This window comes from Pristiophorus japonicus, chromosome 20 (genome assembly GCF_044704955.1).
Source record: "Pristiophorus japonicus isolate sPriJap1 chromosome 20, sPriJap1.hap1, whole genome shotgun sequence".
Taxonomy (NCBI): domain Eukaryota; kingdom Metazoa; phylum Chordata; class Chondrichthyes; family Pristiophoridae; genus Pristiophorus; species Pristiophorus japonicus.
Window position 1 is genome coordinate 76,234,361 of NC_091996.1, and position 25,455 is coordinate 76,259,815.

Genomic DNA, 25,455 nt, shown 5'->3' on the forward strand with positions numbered 1-25,455 from the left:
TCTTTTATTTGTAATTAATAATATCTTCACCAACTTTAATGAAAAGCAGTGGTACCCAGTGACATAACGTAAGGAATAGGAGCAGGAGTGGGCCATTTGGCTCCTCGAGCCTGCTCCGCTATTTAAGCTTTGGAATTACTGATCAAATTCCCACACCGCACACATCTGTGGGTGGCTGCCGTTATTAATTATTGTTGTTTTTATTGAATAAACAGAGGCTCCCCATTCTATATCTCTAAAGGAGATTCACAATAGACATTAGAATACATGCAGACTGTGCAGTTGTGGCAAGTGAACTTTAATGTAGATGAATGCGAGGTGATAACTTTGTTGGGAATCCAGATCTATATATATGTATATATATATGGTTTTTGATGATGTGTATACAGACTTTCGAAGGGCGTTTGACAAACTACCACTTAACTGTTATGGATAAAATTCTAACCCATGGGATTAAATGGTCAGGGCAGCATGGACATGACAATAGCTCAGAGACAGATAACAGAGAGCATTGATGACTGGTTGTTGTTCAGACTGGAGGGAGCTATACTGCTCCCTCCAGTCGTATTAGGAGGACTGCTCTTTTTGATATATATTCATGCACCCTAGATCTGGGTATATATGGTATCATTTTATAGTTTGTAGATGATACAAGATGACAAAGTGCAGTACACAATGAGGACAATAGTAATAGTTTTCAGGAGGGTACAGACTGACTGGTGAACATGAGAAAGTTTAGGCTGATCATCGGTAAGAAGGACAATGATTTAACATTTTCCAACTAACTCTGATTCCTGAATATCAAGTTATCTGCTCACTCAGTTAAATGCTACATAGAAACATAGAAAATAGGTGCAGGAGTAGGCCATTCAGCCCTTCGAGCCTGCACCACCATTCAATAAGATAATGGCTAATCATTCCCTCAGTATCCCTTTCCTGCTTTCTCTCCATACCCCTTGATTGCTTTAGCCGTAAGGGCCATATCTACCTCCCTCTTGAATATATCCAATGAACTGGCATCAACAACTCTCTGCGGCAGGGAATTCCACAGGTTAACAACTCTCTGAGTGTTGAAATTTCTCCTCATCTCAGTCCTAAATGGCCTACCCCTTAACCTAAGACTATGTCTCCTGGTTCTGGACTTCCCCAACATCGGGGACATTCTTCCCACAGCTAACCTGTCCAGTCCCGTCAGAATCTTCTATATTTCTATGAGATCTCCTCTCATCCTTCAAAACTCCAGTGAATAAAGGCCCAGTTGATCCAGTCTCTCCTCATATGACAGTCCAGCCATCCCTGGAATCAGTCTGGTGAACCTTCGCTGCACTCCCTCAACAGCAAGAACGTCCTTCCTCAGATTAGGAGAACAAAACTGAACACAATATTTCAGGTGAGGCCTCACTAAGGCCCTGTGCAACTGCAGTAAGATCTCCCTACTCCGATACTCAAATCCCCTAGCTATGAAGGCCAACATACCATTTGCCGCCTTCACCGCCTGCTGTACCTGCATGCCCACTTTAAGTGACTGATGAACCATGACACCCAGGTCTCATTGCACCACCCCTTTTCCTAATCTGCCGCCATTCAGATAATATTCTGCCTTCGTGTTTTTGCCCCGAAAATGGATAACCTCACATTTATCCACATTATACTACATCTGCTATGCATTTGCCCACTCACCTAACCTGTCCAAGTGACCCTGCAGCCTATTAGTGTCCTCCTCACAGCTCACACCATCACCCAGTTTAGTGTCATCTGCAAACTTGGAGATATTACACTCAATTCCTTCATCTAAATCGTTAAGGTATATTGTAAAGAGCTGGGGTCCCAGCACTGAGCCCTGCGGCACTCCACTAGTCACTGCCTGCCATTCTGAAAAGGACCCATTTAACCCGACTCTCTGCTTCCTGTCTACCAACCAGTTCTCTGTTGACCTCAGTACATTACCCCGAATACTATGTGCTTTGATTTTGCACACCAATTTCTTGTGTGGGACCTTGTCAAAAGCCTTTTGAAAGTCCAAATACACCACATCCACTGGTTCTTTTTTGTCCACTCTGCTAGTTACATCCTCAAAAAAATTCCAGACGATTCATCAAGCATGATTTCCCTTTCATAAATCCATGCTGACTTGGACCGATTCTGTCACTGCTTTGCAAATGCGCTGCTATTTCATCCTTAATGATTGATTCCAACATTTTCCCCACTACTGATGTCAGGCTAACCGGTCTATAATTACCCGTTTTCTCTCTCCCTCCTTTTTTAAAAAGTGGTGTTACATTAGCTACCCTCCAGTACATAGGAACTGATCCAGTGTCGATAGACTGTTGGAACATGATCACCAATGCATCCACTATTTCTAGGGTCACTTCCTTAAGTACTCTGGGATGCACACTATCAGGCCCCCGGGATTTATCGGCCTTCAATCCCATCAATTTCCCTAACACAATTTCCCACCTAATAAGGATATCCTTCAGTTCCTTCTCATCACAAGACCAACTGTCCCTTAGTACATTCGTGTCTTCCTTTGTGAAGACAGAACCGAAGTATTTGTTCAATTGTTCTGTCATTTCTTTGTTCACCATTATAAATTCACCTGAATCCGACTGCAAGGGACCTACATTTGTCTTCACTAATCTTTTTCCCTTCACATATTTATAGAAGCTTTTGCAGTCAGTTTTTATGTTCCCTGCAAGCTTCCTCTCGTACTCTATTTTCCCCCTCTTAATTAAACCCTTAGTCCTCCTCTGTTGAATTCTCAATTTCTCCCAGTCCTCAGGTTTGTTGCTTTTTCTAGCCAATTTATATGCCTCTTCCGTGGCTTTAACACGATCCTTAATTTCCCTTGTTAGCCACGGTTGAGCCACCTTCCCCGTTTTATTTTTACTCCAGACAGGGATATACAATTGCAGAAGTTCACCAATGTGATCTTTAAATGTTTGCCATTGGTTATGCACCGTCAACCCTTTAAGTATCACTCGCCAGTCTATTCTAGCCAATTCATGCCACATACCGTTGAAGTTCCCTTTCCTTAAGTTCAGGACCCTAGTTTCTGAATTAACTGTGTCACTCTCCATCTTAATAAAGAATTCTACCATATTATGGTCACTCTTCCCCAAGGGGCCTCGCACAACAAGATTGCTAATTATTCCCTTCTCATTACACATCACCCAGTCTAGGATGGCCAGCTCTCTAGTTGGTTCCTCGACATATTGGTCTTGAAAACCATCCCTAATACACTCTAGGAAATCCTCCTCCACTGCATTGCTACCAGTTTGGTTAGCCCAATCAATATGTAGATTAAAGTCGCCCATGATAATTGCTGTGTCTGTACTGCACACATCCCTTATTTCTTGTTTGATGCTGTCCCCAACCTCACTACTACTGTTTGTTGGTCTGTGCCCAACTCCCACTAACGTTTTCTGCCCTTTGGTATTCCGCAGCTCCACCCATACCGATTCCACATCATCCAGGCTAATGTCCCTCCTTACTATTGCATTAATTTCCTCTTTAACCAGCAACGCCATCCCGCCTCCTTTTCCTCTCTGCCTAGCCTTTCTAAATGTTGAATATCCCTGGAAGTTGAGTTCCCAGCCTTGGTCACCCTGGAGCCATGTCTCCGTGATGCCAATTACTTCATATCCGTTAACTACTATCTGCACAGTTAATTCGTCCACCTTATTCCGAATACTCCTTGCATTGAGGTACAGAGCCTTCAGGCTTGTCTTTTGAACACACTTTGCCCCTTTAGAATTTTGCTGTAATGTGACCCTTTTTGTTTTTTGCCTTAGCTTTCTCTGCCCTCCACTTTTACTATTCTCCTTTCTATCTTTTGCTTCTGCTTCCATTTTATTTCCCTCTGTCTCCCTGCATAGGTTCCCATCCCCCTGCCATGTTAGTTTAACTCCTCCCCAACAGCACTAGCAAGCACTCCCCCGAGGACATTGGTTCCGGCCCTGCCCAGGTGCAGACCGTCCGGTTTGTACTGGTCCCACCTCCCCCAGAACCTGTTCCAGTGTCCCAGGAATTTGAATCCCTCCCTCTTGCACCACTCCTCAAGCCACGTATTCATCTGAGCTATCCTGCGATTCCTACTCTGACTCGCACGTGGCACTGATAGCAATCCTGAGATTACTACCTTTGAGGTCCTACTTTTTAATTTAGCTTCTAGCTCCCTAAATTCATCTCGTAGGACCTCATCCCGTTTTTTACCTATATTGTTGGTACCTATAAGCACCACGACAACTTGCTGTTCACCCTCCCTTTTCAGAATGTCCTGCACCCGCTCCGAGACATCCTTGACCCTTGCACCAGGGAGGCAACATATCATCCTGGAGTCTCAGTTGAATCCCCTATCACTATAGCTCTCCCACTCTTTTTCCTGCCCTCCTGTGCAGCAGAGCCACCCAAGGTGTCTTCTTGGCTGCTACTGCTCCCCCTGATGAGTCATCCCTCTCAACAGTACCCAAAGTGGTGTATTTGTTTTGCAGGGGGTTGACCGCAGGGGGCCCCTGCATACCTTCCTTGCACTACTCTTCCTGCTGGTTACCCATTTACTATCTGGCTGTGTACCCATTTACCTGCGGTAAGACCAACTAACTAAACGTGCTATTCACGTCATTCTCAGCATTGTGGATGCTCCAGGGTGAATTCACCCACTGCTCCAGTGCCGCAATGCAGTCTGTCAGAAGCTGGAGGTGGATACGCTTCCTGCACACGTAGTCGTCAGGGACACCGGAAGCGTCCCTGACTTCCCACATAGTACAGGAGGAGCATAACAAGTGTCCGAGCTCTCCTGCCATGACTTAACTCTTAGATAAACTTAATTTGGCAACAACAATGCTAAATGTTACTTACTGATCGAGAAAAGAAAAAAGAAAAGCTACGTACCAATTTTGCATTAATCGAATAACATAATCAGTGGAGCCTAAAACAGGCCCTAAATGCCCAGCAACTATATTCAGGCTGGAGGGCTTGAGAGCCACAGAGAAGTCCATGACCTGATCCCACACTTCCAGGATGGCGTTTCAATCCAAATCCAAACCCTTTGCTTACAACATAACCCTAACTCTGATTCAAATGGGCAGACACATGGCAGATTAAATTTAACACAGAGAATTGTGAAGTAGGTATGTTGGTAGGAAGATTGAGGAGAGGCAATATGAACTAAATTGTACAATTTAAAGGGAGAGCAAGGACATGGAGACCTGGGGGTGTATTTACACAAATCTTTGAAGGCTGCCGGGCAAGTTGAAAAGGATGCTAAATATAATCATGTGCCATATGCTCCATTGATAGAGCAATAGAGCACAAAAGCAAGGAAGTTATGTTGAGATATTATAAAACACTGTTTAGGCTTCAGCTGGGGTATGGTGTTCATTTCAGGGCACCTCAAGTTGGGAAAAATGTCAAGGCATTGGAGCATGTATAGAAGAGAAATTCTTGAGTGATTCCATTGGTGAGGCTCTTCAGTTACGTGGAGACACTGGAGAACTGGGATTCTTCTCCTTAGAACAGAGGATGTTAAGGGCAGATTGATCAGAATGGTACCAGGAATGGGGACATCAGTTATATGGATTGACTGGAGAAGCTGGTGTTGTTCTGATTTGACAGAGATGGTTAAGAGTTTCTATAGGTATATCAAATGAAAAAAGTGGCTGAAGTAAATGTTGGTCCCTTGGAGGACGAGACCGGGGAACTAGTAATGGGGAACATGGAGATGGCAGAAACTCTGAACAATTATTTTGTATCAGTATTTACGGTAGTGCATACTAACAATATTCCGACAGTGGATAGTCATGGGGCTATAGCGGGGGAGGAACTTAACACAATCAAAATCACTAAGGAGGTGGTTCTCAGTAAGATAATGGGACAAAAGGCAGGTAAATCCCTTGGAGCTGATGGCTCGCATCCTCGGGTCTTAAGAGAAGTAGTGGCAGGGATTGTGGATGTATTGGTTCGAATTTACAATAATTCCCTGGATTCTGGGGAGGTCCCTGCAGATTGGAAAACTGCAAATGTAACACCCCTATTTAATAAAGGAGGCAAACAAAAAGCAGGAAACTATAGACTAGTTAGCCTAACATTTGTGCTTGGGAAAATGTTGGAGCCCATTATTAAAGAAGCAGCAGCAGGACATTTGGAAAAGCAAAATTCGGTCAGGCAGAGTCAGCATGGATTTATGAAGGGGAAGTCATGTTTGACAAATTTGCTGGAGGTCTTTGAGAATGTAACGAATAGGGTAGATAAAGGGGAAGCAGTGGATGTGGTGTATTTCGAATCCCAGAAGACATTTGACAAGGAGCCACATAAAAAGTTACTGCACAAGATAAAAGTTCACGGGGTTGGGGGTAATAGTTTATCATGGATAGAGGATTGGCTAACTAACAGAAAACAGAGAGTCGGGATAAATGGTTCATTTCTTGGTTGACAATCAGTAACTAGTGGGGTGCCGCAGGGATCAGTGCTGGGACCCCAACTATTTACAATGTATACCAACGACTTGGAAGAAGGGACCAAGTATAACATAGCCAAGTTCGCTGACGATACAAAGATGGAAGGAAAAGCAATGTGTGAGGAGGACACATAAAATCTTCAAAAGGACATAGACAGGCTAAGTGAGTGGACAAAAAATTGGCAGATGGAGTATAATGTTGGAAAGTGTGAGGTCATGCACTTTGGCAGAAAAAAAATCAAAATTATTATTTAATGGAGAAAGTTTGCAAAGTGCCGCAGTACAGCAGGAACTTGGGGTACTTGCGCATGAAACACAAAAGAATAGTATGCAGGTACAGATATTTATCAGGAAGGCCAATGGTATCTTGGCCTTTATTGCAAAGGGGATGGAGTATAAAAGCAGGGAAGTCTTGCTACAGTTGGACAACGTATTGGTGAGGCCACACCTGGAATACTGCTTGCAGTTTTGGTTTCGCTATTTATAAAAGGCTATACTTGCTTTTGAGGCAGTTCAGAGAAGGTTCACTAGGTTGATTCCGGGGATGGGGTAGTAGACTTATGAGGAAAGGTTGATTAGGTTGGGCTTCTATTCATTGGAGTTCAGAAGAATGAGAGGTGATCTTATCGAAATACATAAGATTATGAGGATCTTGACAAGGTGGATGCAGAGAGGATGTTTCCACTGATGCGGGAGACTAGAACTAGGGGGCATGATCTTAGAATAAGGTGCCCCCCATTTAAAACAGAGATGAGGAGGAACTTCTTCTCTCAGAGGGTTGTAAATCTATGGAATTTTCTGCCTCGGAGAGCTGTGGAAGCTGGGACATTGAATACACTTAAGACAGAGGTAGACAGTTTCATGAGCGATAAGGAGATAAGGGGTTATGGGGAGTGGGCGGGGATGTGGAGAGGTTTAGGGAGAGAATCTCAGAGCTTGGGACCCAGGCAGCTGAAGGAGGAGGAGAGTTCGCGAGGTGGAGAGGTTTAGGGAGGAATCCCAGAGCTTGGGACCTAGGCAGCTGAAGGAGGAGGAGAGTTCACGAGGTGGAGAGGTTTAGGGAGGAATCCCAGAGCTTGGGACCTAGGTAGCTGAAAGCCAGGCTGCCATTGGTGGAGCAGTTTAAATCGGGGATGTGCAATCTGCTAGATTTGGAGCAGCGCAGAGATCTCAGGAGGTCTAAGTGCCGGTGCAGGTTACAGAGGCCGTGAAGTGATTTGAAAACAAGAATGATCATTTTTAAATTCAGGCGCTGTCGGAAAGGGAGACAATGTAGGTCAGCGAGCACAGGTGTGATGGGGTATTGCGATAAGGTGCAAGTTAGGACACAGGCAGCAGAGTTTTGGATGAGCTCAAGTATATGGATGTGGGAGATTGGAAGCCGCCCAGGAGAACTTTGGAGGAGTCATATCTAGAGCTAGTAAAGGCAGGATTAAGGTTTGAGCAGCAAATGAACGGAGTCAGGCGATGTAACAGAGGCACAAAGATGCCGCCCTGGTGATGGAGTGGATATTGGGTCGGAAGACCATCTCCCGCTCAAATAAGACACCAAGGTTGCTAACGGCTGCGTTCAGCATTAGACTGGTGACAGGGAGAGGGATGGAGCCGGTGGCTAGGGCAATGGAGATGGTGACGGGGGCCACTAGTACGGTCTCACAGATTTTTGGTTGGACGGCACCAGAACTGAAAGATAACAGTTATCAGGAACGAATGAACAGGTTGTGCTTGGTTCCTGTAGAAGACGGAGAACATAGAGGAGTCCTGATAGAAGTCTTGTAAATTATGATTGTTTTGGACCGGGTCGATGGGGAGAGAAAAGTTTATACTCGTGGGAGCATCCAAATCTATGGAGCTATAAATGCAAGATAATCACAAATAACACCAATAGGGAAATAAAGAACAATTTCTTTACTGAGAGAGTGGTTAGAATATGGAATTCCCTACGACAGGAAGTGTTTGAGATACATAGCTCAGATGCTGTCAAAGGAAACTAGACGAGTAAATGAGAGAAAATGAAATAGAAAGATATGCTGAGAGGCTGAGACGAAGTATTTGCAATGGGAGGAGTCTGGTCTGGAGCATAAACACCAGCACAGACCAGTAGGGCCGAACTGTATTTGTCTGTGCTGTATATTCTATGTAATGTAATCCTCTGAACTACAGCTCCACTCTGCCGACTGACTTATTGACGAGCCTCTCACTCTGGAAGCTGCAATGAATTCCTTCACTAAATAGCTGTAGTGACCCTTTACACAAGAGCTCGGACAGAGTGCATCAAGCTCGTGGTGCTGTCCAGAAAGACAAGGTGGGAAATGTCAATCAGAAATAGTGCCGTGTCCTAAACACATCGCTGGGTGTATTATCAGATCACCAGCCATTCCTGGTGTAATTCAGTGGATGGAAGTCTGTGGCTAAATATTATATTCCTAGACTGGAAACACTGGGACCCGCCTCTGGGCTGCGCTCAGTTGTTCTGTTATTAATTATTTGTATAATTGAGGTCACCGGATATTTCACCGCGCTCTTCAACTGCTCTCTGAACTTGGACTGGGTCACCCCGTAAATAAATGTGTTTGTGCAGCAACTTAAATTCTGCAGTATAAATCCGACTTGTCGAAAGGTAAATAAAGAATAATTGTAATCAACGGGACTTGTTCCTGCAATGTTATAATATAAGAATTCCATAACAGTTACCAGCCACAGCAGTATGAAGCTGCCGGATATGGTGAAGAGTAAAATCACAGACTTCCTCCTGCTCTCCATCTCTGGGTCACTGCCCTTCTCCCCCTTGCTCTCACCCCTCAGTCCCTTCCGGACTCGACTGGCCACTAAAATGTGTCTGACTGTCAGAGCGTTGAGCAACAAAATTACAGCGAATGGGAGCAGTGGTGTTAAAACCTTATCAAACCAGTCAAATCCCACCCATCCGGGCTCAGTATAATAGCCTGGGATTGTGTAACAGCCCCAAGGAACATTGTCGATTTTCTTCCCAGATCGCAATGCAAAGTAGAAGGGAACGTTTTTTAAAGAGAGCAGAATGCAGCTTGTTGCCAGAACCACAGCCGCAGTTCTCCCGGTGCAATATTTGGTTTTCAGCTTCTGGCAACAAATGGCCACAAATCGATCAAAGGAGAAAGTGACGGTGAACCAGACAGAACAGTTTGTGGCTACACGCATCAGGACATATATAACACGACACACAGAGGTGATATCCAGGAAAGATTCCGGGAAATAATACCGACTGATCCGCCGCAGTATGATCTCAATGACGACAACCAGTAGATCCGCTGCTGCCATGGCCACCAGGTAACGAGTGGTGCAGGTGGACAGCCCGCACTTTCCCCGGGACAGGATCACAATCGCCACTAAATTCACTGCAATAAACAGAAGGGAAAAGAGACAGTCAATTATTGGTCACACATTGTCGGTGACTGAGCTCAGACAGTAAGGCCTGTCATTTAGCACAAAAACAGCCGGGTGGACGTCGGGTCAGGGGTTAACATGTAAAGTATATCATCCCAACCCAACCTACCTCCAACCCGCTGCTTCCCAGTTTAGCAGAGACGGGGCAGTGGGAGGGAAGCCGAGCCATCCCAGCGGGCGGGTGGGCAATATTAATAGAAACATAGAAACATAGAAAATAGGTGCAGGAGTAAGCCATCCGGCCCTTCGAGCCTGCACCACCATTCAATAAGATCATGCCTGATCATTCCCTCAGTACCCCATTCCTGCTTTCTCGCCATACCCCTTGATCCCTTTAGCCGTAAGGGCCATATCCCTCTTAAATATATCCAATGAACTGGCATCAACAACTCTCTGCGGCAGGGAATGCCACAGGTTAATAACTCTCTGAGAGAAAAAGTTTCTCCTCATCTTGGTCCTAAATGGCTTACCCCTTATCCTTAGACTGTGTCCCCTGGTTCTGGACTTCCCCAACATCGGGAACATTCTGAAACTATGTTCCCTAGTTCTAGATTCCCCCACAAGGGGCAACACCCTCTCTGCATCTACCCTGTCGAGCCGCCTCAGAATCTTATACGTTTCAATAAGATCACCGCTGATTCTTCTAAACTCCAACGATTATAGGCCCAGCTTGCTCAACATTTCCTCATAAGACAACACCTTCATCTCAGGAACCAGTCTGGTGAACCTTCTCTGAACAGGGCATGGTCACTGCAGGAAGATAATCAACCAGAGGGGGTCGGGGACCGGGGAACCACCCCACTACTGTAGCCTCTCAGCCCGAGTTATTGACACAACTAGTCACTGTCTTCATGACACTGCCTCGTCCCTCATCTCCTACCCACTCCACACGAGGTTACAGGCCCACAGGATCAGAACCACAGAGGACGGGTATCCTCAGCTCAGAAAAAGGAAGACATGTTGTAAGCACTGGTGTGGGAGGTGGCATCATCGGAACAGATGCAACGCAGCCAGCGACACTCAGAATGTAATCGAGTTCTTCCAGCAAGCTGGGTGTGAGGTCATATAATCAAGCTAGCTGTAGGAGTCGGCCAGATTATGGTCGCTATTTGTAGAGAGCCTATCCTCGGAAATGGACTTAGAGATGTCGAGGAAGGGAAGGGTAGTGTCAGACGGAGCATATGAAGGAAAGAGAGGGGTGTAAATTAGAAGCAAGGTTAACTACATCATTATAATTATAATAATAATTATTAATAATATTAATAATAACTAATATTATTAATGATAATAACAATAACTTTTATTTATATCAAGCCTTTAATGTAGTTAAACGTCCCAAGGTGCTTCAAAGCAGTGTTAACAGGAGAACATATGACACCGAGATAAAAAAGAAGAAATTAAGGCATATGACCAAAAGCTTGGTAAAAGAGGTTGATTTTCAGGATATCTTTAAAATGGAAAGATGGTTAGAGAAGCAGAGAGGTTTAGAGAGGGACTTCCCGGGTTTAGGGCCCAAACGGCTGAAGGTAAGGCCACCGATAGTTGAGTAGTATAATGAAGAATTTTCGAGAGGGCAGAATTTGATGAGCGGAGATATTTTAGAAACATAGAAACATAGAAAATAGGTGCAGGAGTAGGCCATTCGGCCCTTCTAGCCTGCACCGCCATTCAATGAGTTCATGGCTGAACATGCAACTTCAGTACCCCATTCCTGCTTTCTCACCATACCCCTTGATTCCCCTAGTAGTAAGGACTTCATCTAACTCCTTTTTGAATATATTTAGTGAATTGGCCTCAACAACTTTCTGTGGTGGAGAATTCCACAGGTTCACCACTCTCTGGGTGAAGAAATTCCTCCTCATCTCGGTCCTAAATGGCTTCCCCCTTATCCTTAGACTGTGTCCCCTGGTTCTGGACTTCCCCAACATTGGGAACATTCTTCCTGCATCTAACCTGTCGAACCCCGTCAGAATTTTAAATGTTTCTATGAGGTCCCCTCTCATTCTTCTGAACTCCAGTGAATACAAGCCCAGTTGATCCAGTCTTTCTTGATAGGTCAGTCCCACCATCCCTCAATAGCAAGAATGTCCTTCCTCAGGTTAGGAGACCAAAACTGTACACAATACTCCAGGTGTGGCCTCACCAAGGCCCTGTACAACTGTAGCAACACCTCCCTGCCCCTGCCCCTGTACTCAAATCCCCTCGCTATGAAGGCCAACATGCCATTTGCTTTCTTAACCGCCTGCTGTACCTGCATGCCAACCTTCAATGACTGATGTACCATGACACCCAGCTCTCTTTGCACCTCCCCTTTTCCTAATCTGTCACCATTCAGATAATAGTCTGTCTCTCTGTTTTTACCACCAAAGTGGATAACCTCACATTTATCCACATTATACTTCATCTGCCATGCATTTGCCCACTCACCTAACCTATCCAAGTCGCTCTGCAGCCTCATAGAATCCTCCTTGCAGCTCACACTGCCACCCAACTTAGTGTCATCCGCAAATTTGGAGATACTACATTTAATCCCCTTGTCTAAATCATTAATGTACAGTGTAAACAGCTGGGGCCCCAGCACAGAACCTTGCGGTACCCCACTAGTCACTGCCTGCCATTCTGAAAAGTCCCCATTTACTCCTACTCTTTGCTTCCTGTCTGACAACCAGTTCTCAATCCATGTCAGCACACTACCCCCAATCCCATGTGCTTTAACTTTGCACATTAATCTCTTGTGTGGGACCTTGTCGAAAGCCTTCTGAAAGTCCAAATATACCACATCAACTGGTTCTCCCTTGTCCACTCTACTGGAAACATCCTCAAAAAATTCCAGAAGATTTGTCAAGCATGATTTCCCTTTCACAAATCCATGCTGACTTGGACCTATCATATTACCTCTTTCCAAATGCACTGCTATGACATCCTTAATAATTGATTCCATCATTTTACCCACTACCGATGTCAGGCTGACCGGTCTATAATTCCCTGTTTTCTCTCTCCCTCCTTTTTTAAAAAGTGGGGTTACATTGGCTACCCTCCACTCCATAGGAACTGATCCAGAGTCAATGGAATGTTGGAAAATGACTGTCAATGCATCCACTATTTCCAAGGCCACCTCCTTAAGTACTCTTAAGTACTCTTTGATGGGTTATGAGGCTGAAAAAGATTACAGAGGTAGGGAGGTACAAGGCCATGGAGAGATTTGTAAACCAGGATGAGAATTTTCAAAATCGAAGCGTTCTTTAACCGGGAGCCAATATAGGTCAGAAAGCATAGGGGTAAGGTGATCCCCATGACTTTGTGCGAGTTAGGACTTTTTCCAGTTCATGGCTAGAAAAGGAAATTGCGCGAACACAGTTATCAATGTACCTGAACAATATGTGAAGGAGGGGACCGGAGTAGAATTGGAACATCGAAGGTTCCCTGTATCCCAAGAAAAGGCAGCATAGCTAGGAACCATCCGAACTCCCATCCCGGCACCATTGGAGTGTGGGGATAGAACATTGTTCAGACCAGAGGTCCAGCATTTGTACTTTCAGCAGGGGCAGTGCACTGGGGTCAGGATCAGGATCAGCAACCGGCAAGGGTTTTCATTCCCAGCCCAAAGCCGGTGAGGGCGAGAGGACTTCCAGAGTGAATGGCGAGTGCATTAAATTGTAAATGGGGGACTCAGAATCAGCAGGGATAGGTGGAGGGACACTCACCATCTGCTGCGCGTTTCAGGGGAGCTCGGGTTTAGTGGGTTATACACTGTGCAATGAGGAGCAGTTTCCATACCTCTGGAGCCGACTGTCAACAAGGGCAGACTTTGATGGCAAATTCCAACACTGCCTTCAGTGTGTCAGTGCAGCCTTCAGACGCCTGAGGAAGGAAGTGTTTGCAGACAAGGATCTCAAAGCCCGGACCTAGCTCATGGTCCACAGGGCAGTAGTGATACCCGCCCTCCTATATGCTTCAGAGATATGGAATATTTACAGCAAGCACCTCAAAGCACTGGAGAAGTACCAATGCTGCCTCCGCAATTTCCAGCAAATTAATTGGCCGGAGTGGCGCACCAACATCAGTGTTCTCGGTCAGTCCAACATCCCCAGCATCGAAGCATTGACCACAGTTGATCAGCTCCATTGTCCGGCCACATTGTCGGCATGCCTGACATGAGATTCAAAAATCAAACGGTCTGCTCGGTGATTCATTATTGCAAGCGAGTCACAGGAGGGCAGAGGAAATGTACCATGACACACTCAAACCTCCTTGAAGAATTGCAACGTCCCCACCTACACCTGGCAACCTTGGTCCAAGCCAGCACAAAGTGGAGGAAAAGCATCCGCACAGCACAGAGCACCTCGAGTCTTATCCCCCAGAGCAAGCTGAAGCCATGCGTAGATAGCGGAAGGAGCGCGCAGAAACTCAGGCACCCCACACTCCCGTTCATTCAAGCACCGTCTGCCCCACCTGTGACAGAGGATGTAGGTCATGCAATGGACTCTTCAGCACTCTGTGAAATAATTTTTAGTGTGGATTCGAGTCACCCTCGATTCCGAGGGTATGCCTCAGAAGCGGAAGTAGAAGAAATAGTGACCCACACTGATTTATTTCCTACAGTGGCCCACAGTCCCAGTAATACATGGTCACTGGGGTACAGTGTTCCACACCAGTTAGTGACCCACACTCAGTATATCCTACAGTGACAGACACTCCCAGTAATACATGGTCACTGGGGTACAGTGTTCCACACTGGTTAGTGACCCACACTGAGTATTTCCTACAGTGACAGACACTCCCAGTAATACATGGTCACTGGGGTACAGTGTTCCACACTGGTTAGTGGCACACACTCAGTATATCCTACAGTGACACACACTCCCAGTAATACATAGTCACTGGTGTATGATGCTCCACACCGGTTAGTGATCCACACTCAATATATCCTACAGTGACAGACACTCCCAATAATACATGGTCACTGGAATACAGTGTTCCACACCGGTTAGTGACCCATACACTCAGTGTATGCTACAGTGACAGACACTCCCAATAATACATGGTCACTGGGGTACAGTGTTCCACACCGGTTAGTGACCCATACTCAGTGTATGCTACAGTGACACGCACTCCCAGTAATACATGGTCACTGGGGTACAGTTTCCCCAATGGTTAGTGACCCACACTCAGTATATCCTACAGTGACAGACACTCCCAGTAATACATAGTCACCGGGGTATGGTGTTCCACACCGGTTAGTGACCCACACTCAGTATATCCTACAGTGACAGACACTCCCAATAATACATGGTCACTGGGGTACAGTGTTCCACACCGGTTAGTGACCCACATTGAGTATATCCTACAGTAACAGACACGACCAGTAGTATATGGTCACTGGGGTACAGTGTTCCACACCGGTTAGTGCCCCACACTCAGTATATCCTACAGTGACACACTCTCCCAGTAATACATGGTCACTGGGGTACAGTGTTCCACACCGGTTAGTGACCCACACACAGTATATCCTACAGTGACACACACTCCCACTAATACCTTCTCTCAGACATTTGCGCGGAGTAAGGACTGTTTCAAAAGCATACACTATTCCATGAAAGACATTAGCTTGATAATTCAATCAGCCTGTTAGTTACAAACGCAAGTTTATGTTCAGATGTATAAATGGAATCAACCGTAGTGGTAATTCAGGCCATTTGACTGAACGCAATGATATCACCAATCAGGTATCTATACCGGTGAGCACTAGTCCAGGATGTAACATTATCAGTCACAGAGCAAAACCAGAGACCAGCTCACACACAGATTTTCACAATTTCAATGGATATAGTCACTTACCAGGAACACCAATGATGGCAATGATCATGTAGCATATTCTCTGGGCATATTGAATTGGAAGCATATTCTGTGTGAAATAATGTGCCCCTTCGTACTGCAGGCAATCTCCCTGAATTATACTCTGAGGCGGTACAAGTCCAGCGCCTTTAAGTTATACTCTGCGGTCTCTCCACGGGGACATTGAGGTTGCAACATCGATCAAAATAGTTACTTTTAAACTTGAACAAACAGATTACGACAGCCGATTTAAGTCCCTGTTGTGAACAAATATATTTACTGCAGAGATTCAAATTGGAAACCCCAAAGACTGACAATTCTGCTCACATTAATTAACGCATGAAAGTTTCCAGGTTTATTCTCCCAGCAATTGGGTTGTTGTTTCAAAAACCATCAGGCCAAACTGGAGATCGCATATTGTTTCAGGTGATGTCCTTTACTCTGCTGTGGCCATTCAGTAATTACATTCCCAATGTTAGAATTTCCCTCTCAGGGCTGCTCTACTGCACTCTGTGACGTGGCTGCCTTCTTTAACTGTAGCTATTCAGTAATTACATTCCCAATGTTAGAGTTTCCCTCTCAAGACTGCTGTACTACAAAGGGGGTCGGGGCTGCCCTTTTAAATGCAGTCATTCAGTACTTAATTACAAATGTTAGAATGTCCTTCTCAAGGCTGTTCTACTGTGGTCTAGGAAGTGGCTGATCTCTTTAACTACGGAAATCCAGTTAAACAATTAAAGTGGGGAATGTCTATGATAGTCCTCAAACTAATACAGGCCCTCATATTCATTAAGCCTCTCATACCCATACAGCACCTCATACACATGTGATGCCTCATACTCGTAGATTACCTAAAAGCAATACAACACATCAAACTCATACAGCAAAAACAATGCAAACTAATACAGCACTTCTCATCATACAGACACTCAAAATCATACAGCACATCAAAGTAATAGAGAACCTCAAACTAGTACAGCCCCTCAAACCAAGAGAACCTCAAACTAAAACAACCCTTTAATATTACAAAGTACCTCAAACTAAAACTAAAACCAATACAACCCCTCAAACTAAAAGATAACCTCAAACTAAAAGAGAACCTCAAAGTAATAGAGAGCCTCAAACTAATAAAGAATATCAAACTAATTAATAAATCTATAGTGAACCTCAAAATAATATGGACCCTCAACATAATAAAGAAATTAAAACTAATACAGACCCTCAAACTAACAGAGACACTCAAATTATTAAAGAAACTCACACTAATATTGAAATTCAAACCAAGAGAGAACCTGAAACCAATAAACTCAAAATAATAGGGACCCTCAAAATAATCCACTCAAACTAATAGAGAAAATCAAACTAATACAGCCCCTCAAAGTAATAAAGAACATGAAACTAATACCAAACGTCAAAATAATACAGCCCAATCAAAGACAGCCCCTTAGACTAACAGAGAAATTTAACCTAATACAGCCCATCAATCTAATGCACTCCCTTAAACTATTAGAGAAACTCAAACTAATAGCATCATAGGCAGTCCCTCGAAACGAGGATGACTTGCTTCCACGTCAAAAAAAAGGCCGAGTTCACAGGTTTCGACTGAAAAACCCGAACTTCATCCTCAAGGGTGGAAGACGCCTGTGCGTGGATTTTTTAACGTGTATTGGCCATTGCACACCAGCCACCACATGGGCTTGACAGAGGTAGGTTTGGGTCCAGTGGCAAGGATTACCCAAGACAACTGGAGACCTGCTCTGCTGCATGGACGCAGTGCGCACACATGTTGCAGTGTGGGCTGGCCCGTGCTGCCCCTGGGCCCCTGGCCCCGAACTCACGCTTCCTCTGGGCCCCGATCGCGTCCCTCCACAATTTCTCACAGTTCCTGCCAAGAGTACCTGCTTCTTGAAGACACCCGCCTGCTTCCAACTCATGTCCAACCCTATCCATAGGGTCTTGAACTCGCCCGTGTCCCTTGGATCAAAGGTACGACAGTGCCTCCCCCCAGCCTTGTAACGGAAAATGTCAAACTAATACAGACCCTCTAACTAATACATCCCCTCAAACTAATACATCCCCTCAAACTAATACATCCCCTCAAACTAATACATCCCCTCAAACTAATACAGCCCCTCAAACTAATACAGCCCCTCAAACTAATACAGCCCCTCAAACTAATACATCCCCTCAAACTAATACAGCCCCTCAAACTAATACAGCCCCTCAAACTAATACATCCCCTCAAACTAATACAGACCCTCAAACTAATACATCCCCTCAAACTAATACAGACCTTCTAACTAATACAGCCCCTCAAACTAATACATCCCCTCTAACTAATCCATCCCCTCAAACTAATCCATCCCCTCAAACTAATACAGCCCCTCAAACTAATACATCCCCTCAAAATAATATATTCCCTCAAACTAATCCATCCCCTCAAACTAATACATCCCCTCAAACTAATACATCCCCTCTAACTAATCCATCCCCTCAAACTAATACATCCCTCAAACTAATACATCCCCTCAAACTAATACAGACCCTCTAACTAATACATCCCCTCAAACTAATACATCCCCTCAAACTAATACATCCCCTCAAACTAATACAGACCCTCAAACTAATACAGCCCCTCAAACTAATACATCCCCTCAAACTAATACATCCCCTCAAACTAATACAGCCCCTCAAACTAATTCATCCCCTCAAACTAATACAGTCCCTCAAACTAATATATCCCCTCAAACTAATACAGCCCCTCAAACTAATACATCCCCTCAAACTAATACATCCCCTCAAACTAATACAGCCCCTCAAACTAATACATCCCCTCAAACTAATACATCCCCTCAAACTAATACAGCCCCTCAAACTAATACATCCCCTCAAACTAATACAGCCCCTCAAACTAATACATCCCCTCAAACTAATAAAGAACCTCAAATTAATAGATATCCTAATACCCGTAGAGGACCCAAGGCAATTGCAGCCGCTTAAAATAGAACAACAATACAAACTTTGAGAAACTCAAATTAATATATTTCCTCAAATTAATAGAGAACCTCAAACTAATACAGCCCCTCAAACTAGTGCAGCCCATCAAATAACAGAGATCCATAAACTATTGGATAACCTCAAACTAATAGAGAAACTCAAACTAATTGAGAACATATAACTTACAGAGAAGCTCAAAATATTACAGCCTATCAAACTGACAGAGAACCGCAAACTAATAGAGAATCTCAATCCACGACAGGACCTCAAACTGATACAAAACCTCAAACTAATACAGCTCCTCAAACTAATACAGAAATTCGAATTAATGCGGATCCTAAAATTAATAGAGAACCTCAAAGTAATACAATAAATAGAGAACGTAAAACTAGCAGAGATCCTCAAGCTAGTAGAGGATCTAAAACTAATACAGCAACTTCACCACACACAGCCAGTTATATTCATACAGCCATTGCAACTAACACAGCATTTCCGATAAAATATCCTCTCAAACTGATACAGCCCCTAGAACTAACAGAGAACGTGAAACAAATACAGCCCCTAAAACAATAAAGATCCTCAAACTAATAGATAACCGCAAACTACTAGAGAACCTCCAATTACTATAGCCCCTCAAACTGATAAAAACCCTTAAATTAATACAGAATCTCAAATAAATACAGCAGCGTAAAATGATATAACACTTACAACCATTTAGCGAAACTCAAGCTAAAATAGAACCTTAAGCTATGAGAGAAACTCAAACCAATATGAGAACCTCAAACAAATACAGACACCTAAAATAATCCATCTCAAACTATTAGAGGAACTCAAATTAATACAGCCCCCCAAAGTATTATAGAACCTCATACTAATAGAGAACGTGAATTTAATAAAGAAACTGCAACTAGTAGATAATTAATAGCGCAGGAGATTTAGCATCTACCCGACAATCACGTGGGTAGATTTTTCAGTGCGGTAGAACCTGTGGCCCAAGGTCCTAATCCACTAAAAGGTGCTGATCAAGGGAAGTGAGGCTGTCAGTGCCCGCTGGAAAGAACACTTCGAGGATCTTTGCCACCAACAATCTGTCTTCGATGTGAGTGTCGTTGACTGCATCCCACAGCATGCTACCCATCACCTCCTTGGCACAACCACAGCTCGGCACGAGTTTGAAAAGGCCATCCGACAACTAAAAACAACAAGGCCTCAGGAGCAGATGGAATCCCCTCGGAAGTACTGAAGCTTAGCGGTGAAGCACTACTGGCACGGATTCATGACCTCATCTGTCTTATCTGGAAGGAGGAGGTCTTGCCAGGAGATCTCAGAATAGCTTTAATTGTGATTATTTTGAAGAAAGGTGACGAGTCCGACTACAGAGGAATCTTGCTGCCCTCGTCCAACGGCAAAGTAATCGCAATAATTCTCCTCCAGCACCTTCTCCCTGTGGCTGAAGAACTCCTCCCAGATTCCCAATGCGGATTCTGCCCACTAATTGGTACAATGGATCTTCACCAAGCGGCAGATACAAGAGAAATGCATGGAATAACACCAACATTTGTGCATCGCCTTCTTTGATCTCATGAAGGCCTCCAACACTGTCGACCCTGAGGGATTATGGAACGTCCTCCTCTGATTCGGCTGCACTTAAAGGTTTGTCACCATGCTCCGCCTTCTGCAGGATGAAATGCTAGCCGTGCTCCAGATCAAGGCATCCACCACAGAACCATTCCACCTACGGACCGTGGTCAAGCAAGACTGTGTCATCACACCACGCTCTTCTAGATCGTCCTTGCTGCTATGCTCCATCTCACATTCAGCAAGCTCCCCTCTGGAGAGGCGCTAAATTACAGGACAAACGGGAATCTGTTCAACATCAGCCGTCTCCCGGCAGAGGCAAGTTCATTCCAACCTCCTTCATGGGATGACAGTACGACGCTGACGCCCGTGTCTGTGCATATTTGTTGGCCGAACACGAAGCCATCATCAACACCATCACCGAGGTGTACGAGAGCATGGGCCTTACACTAAACATCCGTAGGATAAAGATCCAATACCAACCTGCCCCCAACACACAGCACTGCCCCCCCGTTGTCAAGATCCATCACGAGGCTTTGGACAACGTGGACCATTTTCCATACCTCGTGAGACTACTGCCAACAAGGGCAGACTTCAACAACTTCAAGAGGCTGCAGGGTGACTTGGATAGGTTAGGTGAGTTGTCAAATACATGGCAGATGCAATATAATGTAGATAAATGTGAGGTTATCCACTTTAGTGGCAAAAACAGGAAGGCAGAATATTATCTGAATGGTGACATATTAGGAAAATGGGAGGTGGAATGAGTCCTGGGTGTCATGGTACAGCAGTCATTGAAAGTTGGCATGCAGGTAACAACAGACAGTGAAGATGGCAAATGGCATGTTATTCTTCATAGTAAGGGAGGACTGGGGAATTTAGGGGAACACAGTGAGTGTTTAATTAGAAAGAGAGGACTGGGGAATTTAGGGGAACACAGTGAGAGTTTCATTAGAAATAGAGAACTGGGGAATTTAGGGGAACACAGTGACAGTTTAATTAGAAATAGAGAACTGGGGAATTTAGGGGAACACAGTGAGTGTTTAATTAGAAATAGAGGACTGGGGAATTTAGGGGAACATAGTGAGTATTCAATTAGAAAGAGAGGACTGGGGAATTTAGGTGAACACAGTGAGTATTTAATTAGAAATAGAGGACTGGGGAATTTAGGGGAACATAGTGAGTATTTAATTAGAAATAGAGGACTGGGGAATTTAGGGGAACACAGTGAGTGTTTCATTAGAAATAGAGGACTGGGGAATTTAGGGGAACACAGTGAGTGTTTAATTAGTAAGGGAGGACTGGGGAATTTAGGGGAACACAGTGAGTGTTTAATTAGAAAGAGAGGACTGGGGAATTTAGGGGAACACAGTGAGAGTTTCATTAGAAATAGAGAACTGGGGAATTTAGGGGAACACAGTGACAGTTTAATTAGAAATAGAGAACTGGGGAATTTAGGGGAACACAGTGAGAGTTTAATTAGAAATAGAGGACTGGGGAATTTACAGGGAACACAGTGAGTATTTAATTAGAAATAGAGGACTGGGGAATTTAGGGGAACATAGTGAGTATTCAATTAGAAAGAGAGGACTGGGGAATTTAGGTGAACACAGTGAGTATTTAATTAGAAATAGACGACTGGGGAATTTAGGGGAACATAGTGAGTATTTAATTAGAAATAGAGGACTGGGGAATTTAGGGGAACACAGTGAGAATTTAATTAGAAAGAGAGGACTGGGGAATTTAGGGGAACACAGTGAGTATTTAATTAGAAATAGTGGACTGGGGAATTTAGGGGAACACAGTGAGTATTTAATTAGAAATAGAGGACTGGGGAATTTAGGGGAACACAGTGAGAGTTTAATTAGAAAGAGAGGACTGGGGAATTTAGGGGAACACAGTGAGTATTTAATTAGAAATAGAGGACTGGGGAATTTAGGGGAACACAGTGAGTATTTAATTAGAAATAGAGGACTGGGGAATTTAGGGGAACACAGTGAGTATTTAATTAGAAATAGAGGACTGGGGAATTTAGGGGAACACAGTGAGTATTTAATTAGAAATAGAGGACTGGGGAATTTAGGTGAACACAGTGAGAGTTGAATTAGAAAGAGAGGACTGGGGAATTTAGGGGAACACAGTGAGAGTTTAATTAGAAAGAGAGGACTGGGGAATTTAGGGGAACACAGTGAGTATTTAATTTGAAAGAGAGGACTGGGGAATTTAGGGGAACACAGTGAGTATTTAATTAGAAAGAGAGGACTGGGGAATTTAGGGGAACACAGTTAGTATTTAATTAGAAATAGAGGACTGGAGAATTTAGGTGAACACAGTGAGTGTTTAATTAGAAAGAGAGGACTGGGGAATTTAGGGGAACACAGTGAGAGTTTAATTAGAAAGAGAGGACTGGGGAATTTAGGGGAACACAGTGAGTATTTAATTTGAAAGAGAGGACTGGGGAATTTAGGGGAACACAGTGAGTATTTAATTAGAAAGAGAGGACTGGGGAATTTAGGGGAACACAGTGAGTGTTTAATTAGAAATGGAGAACTGGGGAATTTAGGGGAACACAGTGAGAGTTTAATTAGAAAAAGAGGACTGGGGAATTTAGGGGAACACAGTGAGTGTTTCATTAGAAATAGAGGACTGGGGAATTTAGGGGAACACAGTGAGTGTTTAATTAGAAAAAGAGGACTGGGGAATTTAGGGGAACACAGTGAGAGTTTAATTAGAAATAGAGGACTGGGGAATTTAGGTGAACACAGTGAGTGTTTAATTAGAAATAGAGGACTGGGGAATTTAGGGGAACAAAGTGAGTGTTTAATTAGAAATAGAGGACTGGGGAATTTAGGGGAACGCAGTGAGTATTTAATTGGAAATAGAGAACTGGGGAATTTAGGGGAACACAGTGAGTGTTTAATTAGTAAGGGAGGACTGGGGAATTTAGGGGAACACAGTGAGTGTTTAATTAGAAAGAGAGGACTGGGGAATTTAGGGGAACACAGTGAGAGTTTCATTAGAAATAGAGATCTGGGGAATTTAGGGGAACACAGTGACAGTTTAATTAGAAATAGAGAACTGGGGAATTTAGGGGAACACAGTGAGAGTTTAATTAGAAATAGAGGACTGGGGAATTTACAGGGAACACAGTGAGTATTTAATTAGAAATAGAGGACTGGGGAATTTAGGGGAACATAGTGAGTATTTAATTAGAAAGAGATGACTGGGGAATTTAGGTGAACACAGTGAGTATTTAATTAGAAATAGAGGACTGGGGAATTTAGGGGAACATAGTGAGTATTTAATTAGAAATAGAGGACTGGGGAATTTAGGGGAACACAGTGAGAATTTAATTAGAAAGAGAGGACTGGGGAATTCAGGTGAACACAGTGAGTATTTAATTAGAAATAGAGGACTGGGGAATTTAGGGGAACACAGTGAGTATTTAATTAGAAATAGAGGACTGGGGAATTTAGGGGAACACAGTGAGAGTTTAATTAGAAAGAGAGGACTGGGGAATTTAGGGGAACACAGTGAGTATTTAATTAGAAATAGAGGACTGGGGAATTTAGGGGAACACAGTGAGTATTTAATTAGAACTAGAGGACTGGGGAATTTAGGGGAACACAGTGAGTATTTAATTAGAAAGAGAGGACTGGGGAATTTAGGTGAACACAGTGAGTGTTAAATTAGAAAGTGAGGACTGGGGAATTTAGGGGAACACAGTGAGAGTTTAATTAGAAAGAGAGGACTGGGGAATTTAGGGAAACACAGTGAGAATATAATTAGAAAGAGAGGACTGGGGAATTTAGGGGAACACAGTGAGTATTTAATTAGAAATAGAGGACTGGTGAATTTCGGGGAACACAGTGAGTATTTAATTAGAAAGAGAGGACTGGGGAATTTAGGTGAACACAGTGAGTGTTTAATTAGAAATAGAGGATTGGGAATTTAGGGGAACACAGTGAGAGTTTAATTAGAAAAAGAGGACTGGGGAATTTAGGGGAACACAGTGAGTGTTTCATTAGAAATAGAGGACTGGGGAATTAAGGGGAACACAGTGAGTGTTTAATTTGAAAAAGAGGACTGGGGAATTTAGGGGAACACAGTGTGAGTTTAATTATAAATAGAGAACTGCGGAATTTTGGGGAACACAGTGAGAGTTTAATTAGAAAGAGATGACTGGGGAATATAGGGGAACACGATGACTGTTTAATTAGAAATAGAGAACCGGGGAATTTAGGGGAACACAGTGAGAGTTTAATTAGAAATAGAGAACTTGGGAATTTAGGGGAACACAGTGAGTGTTTAATTAGAAATAGAGAACTGGGGTGTTTAGGGGAACACAGTGAGAGTTTAATTAGAAAGAGAGGACTGGGGAATTTAGGGGAACACAGAGAGTATTTAATTGGAAAGAGAGGACTGGGGAATTTACAGGGAACACAGTGAGTATTTAATTAGAAATAGAGGTCTGGGGAATTTAGGGGAACATAGTGAGTATTTAATTAGAAAGAGAGGACTGGGGAATTTAGGTGAACACAGTGAGTATTTAATTAGAAATAGAGGACTGGGGAATTTAGGGGAACATAGTGAGTATTTAATTAGAAATAGAGGACTGGGGAATTTAGGGGAACACAGTGAGAATTTAATTAGAAAGAGAGGACTGGGGAATTTAGGTGAACACAGTGAGTATTTAATTAGAAATAGAGGACTGGGGAATTTAGGGGAACACAGTGAGTATTTAATTAGAAATAGAGGACTGGGGAATTTAGGGGAACACAGTGAGAGTTTAATTAGAACTAGAGGACTGGGGAATTTAGGGGAACACAGTGAGTATTTAATTAGAAATAGAGGACTGGGGAATTTAGGTGAACACAGTGAGTGTTTAATTAGAAAGAGAGGACTGGGGAATTTAGGGGAACACAGTGAGAGTTTAATTAGAAAGAGAGGACTGGGGAATTTAGGGGAACACAGTGAGTATTTAATTTGAAAGAGAGGACTGGGGAATTTAGGGGAACACAGTGAGTATTTAATTAGAAAGAGAGGACTGGGGAATTTAGGGGAACACAGTGAGTGTTTAATTAGAAAGGGAGGACTGGGGAATTTAGGAGAACACAGTGAGTGTTTAATTAGAAATAGAGGACTGGGGAATTTAGGCGAACATAGTG

At 43.7% G+C, this 25,455-nt stretch overlaps 1 protein-coding gene across 1 annotated transcript; it reads right to left on the bottom strand.

Annotated features, from left to right (window-relative positions):
• Positions 1-8,872: 8,872 nt before the first annotated feature.
• On the bottom strand, positions 8,873-15,779 carry LOC139232778 (probable G-protein coupled receptor 139). The gene is made up of 2 exons (XM_070863276.1): positions 15,716-15,779; positions 8,873-9,828 (listed from the first exon to the last, which is right to left on the bottom strand). The coding sequence occupies exons 1-2, from the start codon at positions 15,777-15,779 to the stop codon at positions 8,873-8,875; spliced, it is 1,020 nt and encodes a 339-aa protein (XP_070719377.1).
• Positions 15,780-25,455: the final 9,676 nt, after the last annotated feature.

Excerpts from the sequence above, each read along its gene's own strand:
- LOC139232778 (XM_070863276.1), bottom strand. The coding sequence starts at position 15,779 with ATGCTTCCAATTCAATATGCCCAGAGAATATGCTACATGATCATTGCC. Across the intron at positions 9,829-15,715 it reads TGCCATCATTGGTGTTCCTG|TGAATTTAGTGGCGATTGTG; the intron begins GTAAGTGACTAT and ends TGTTTATTGCAG.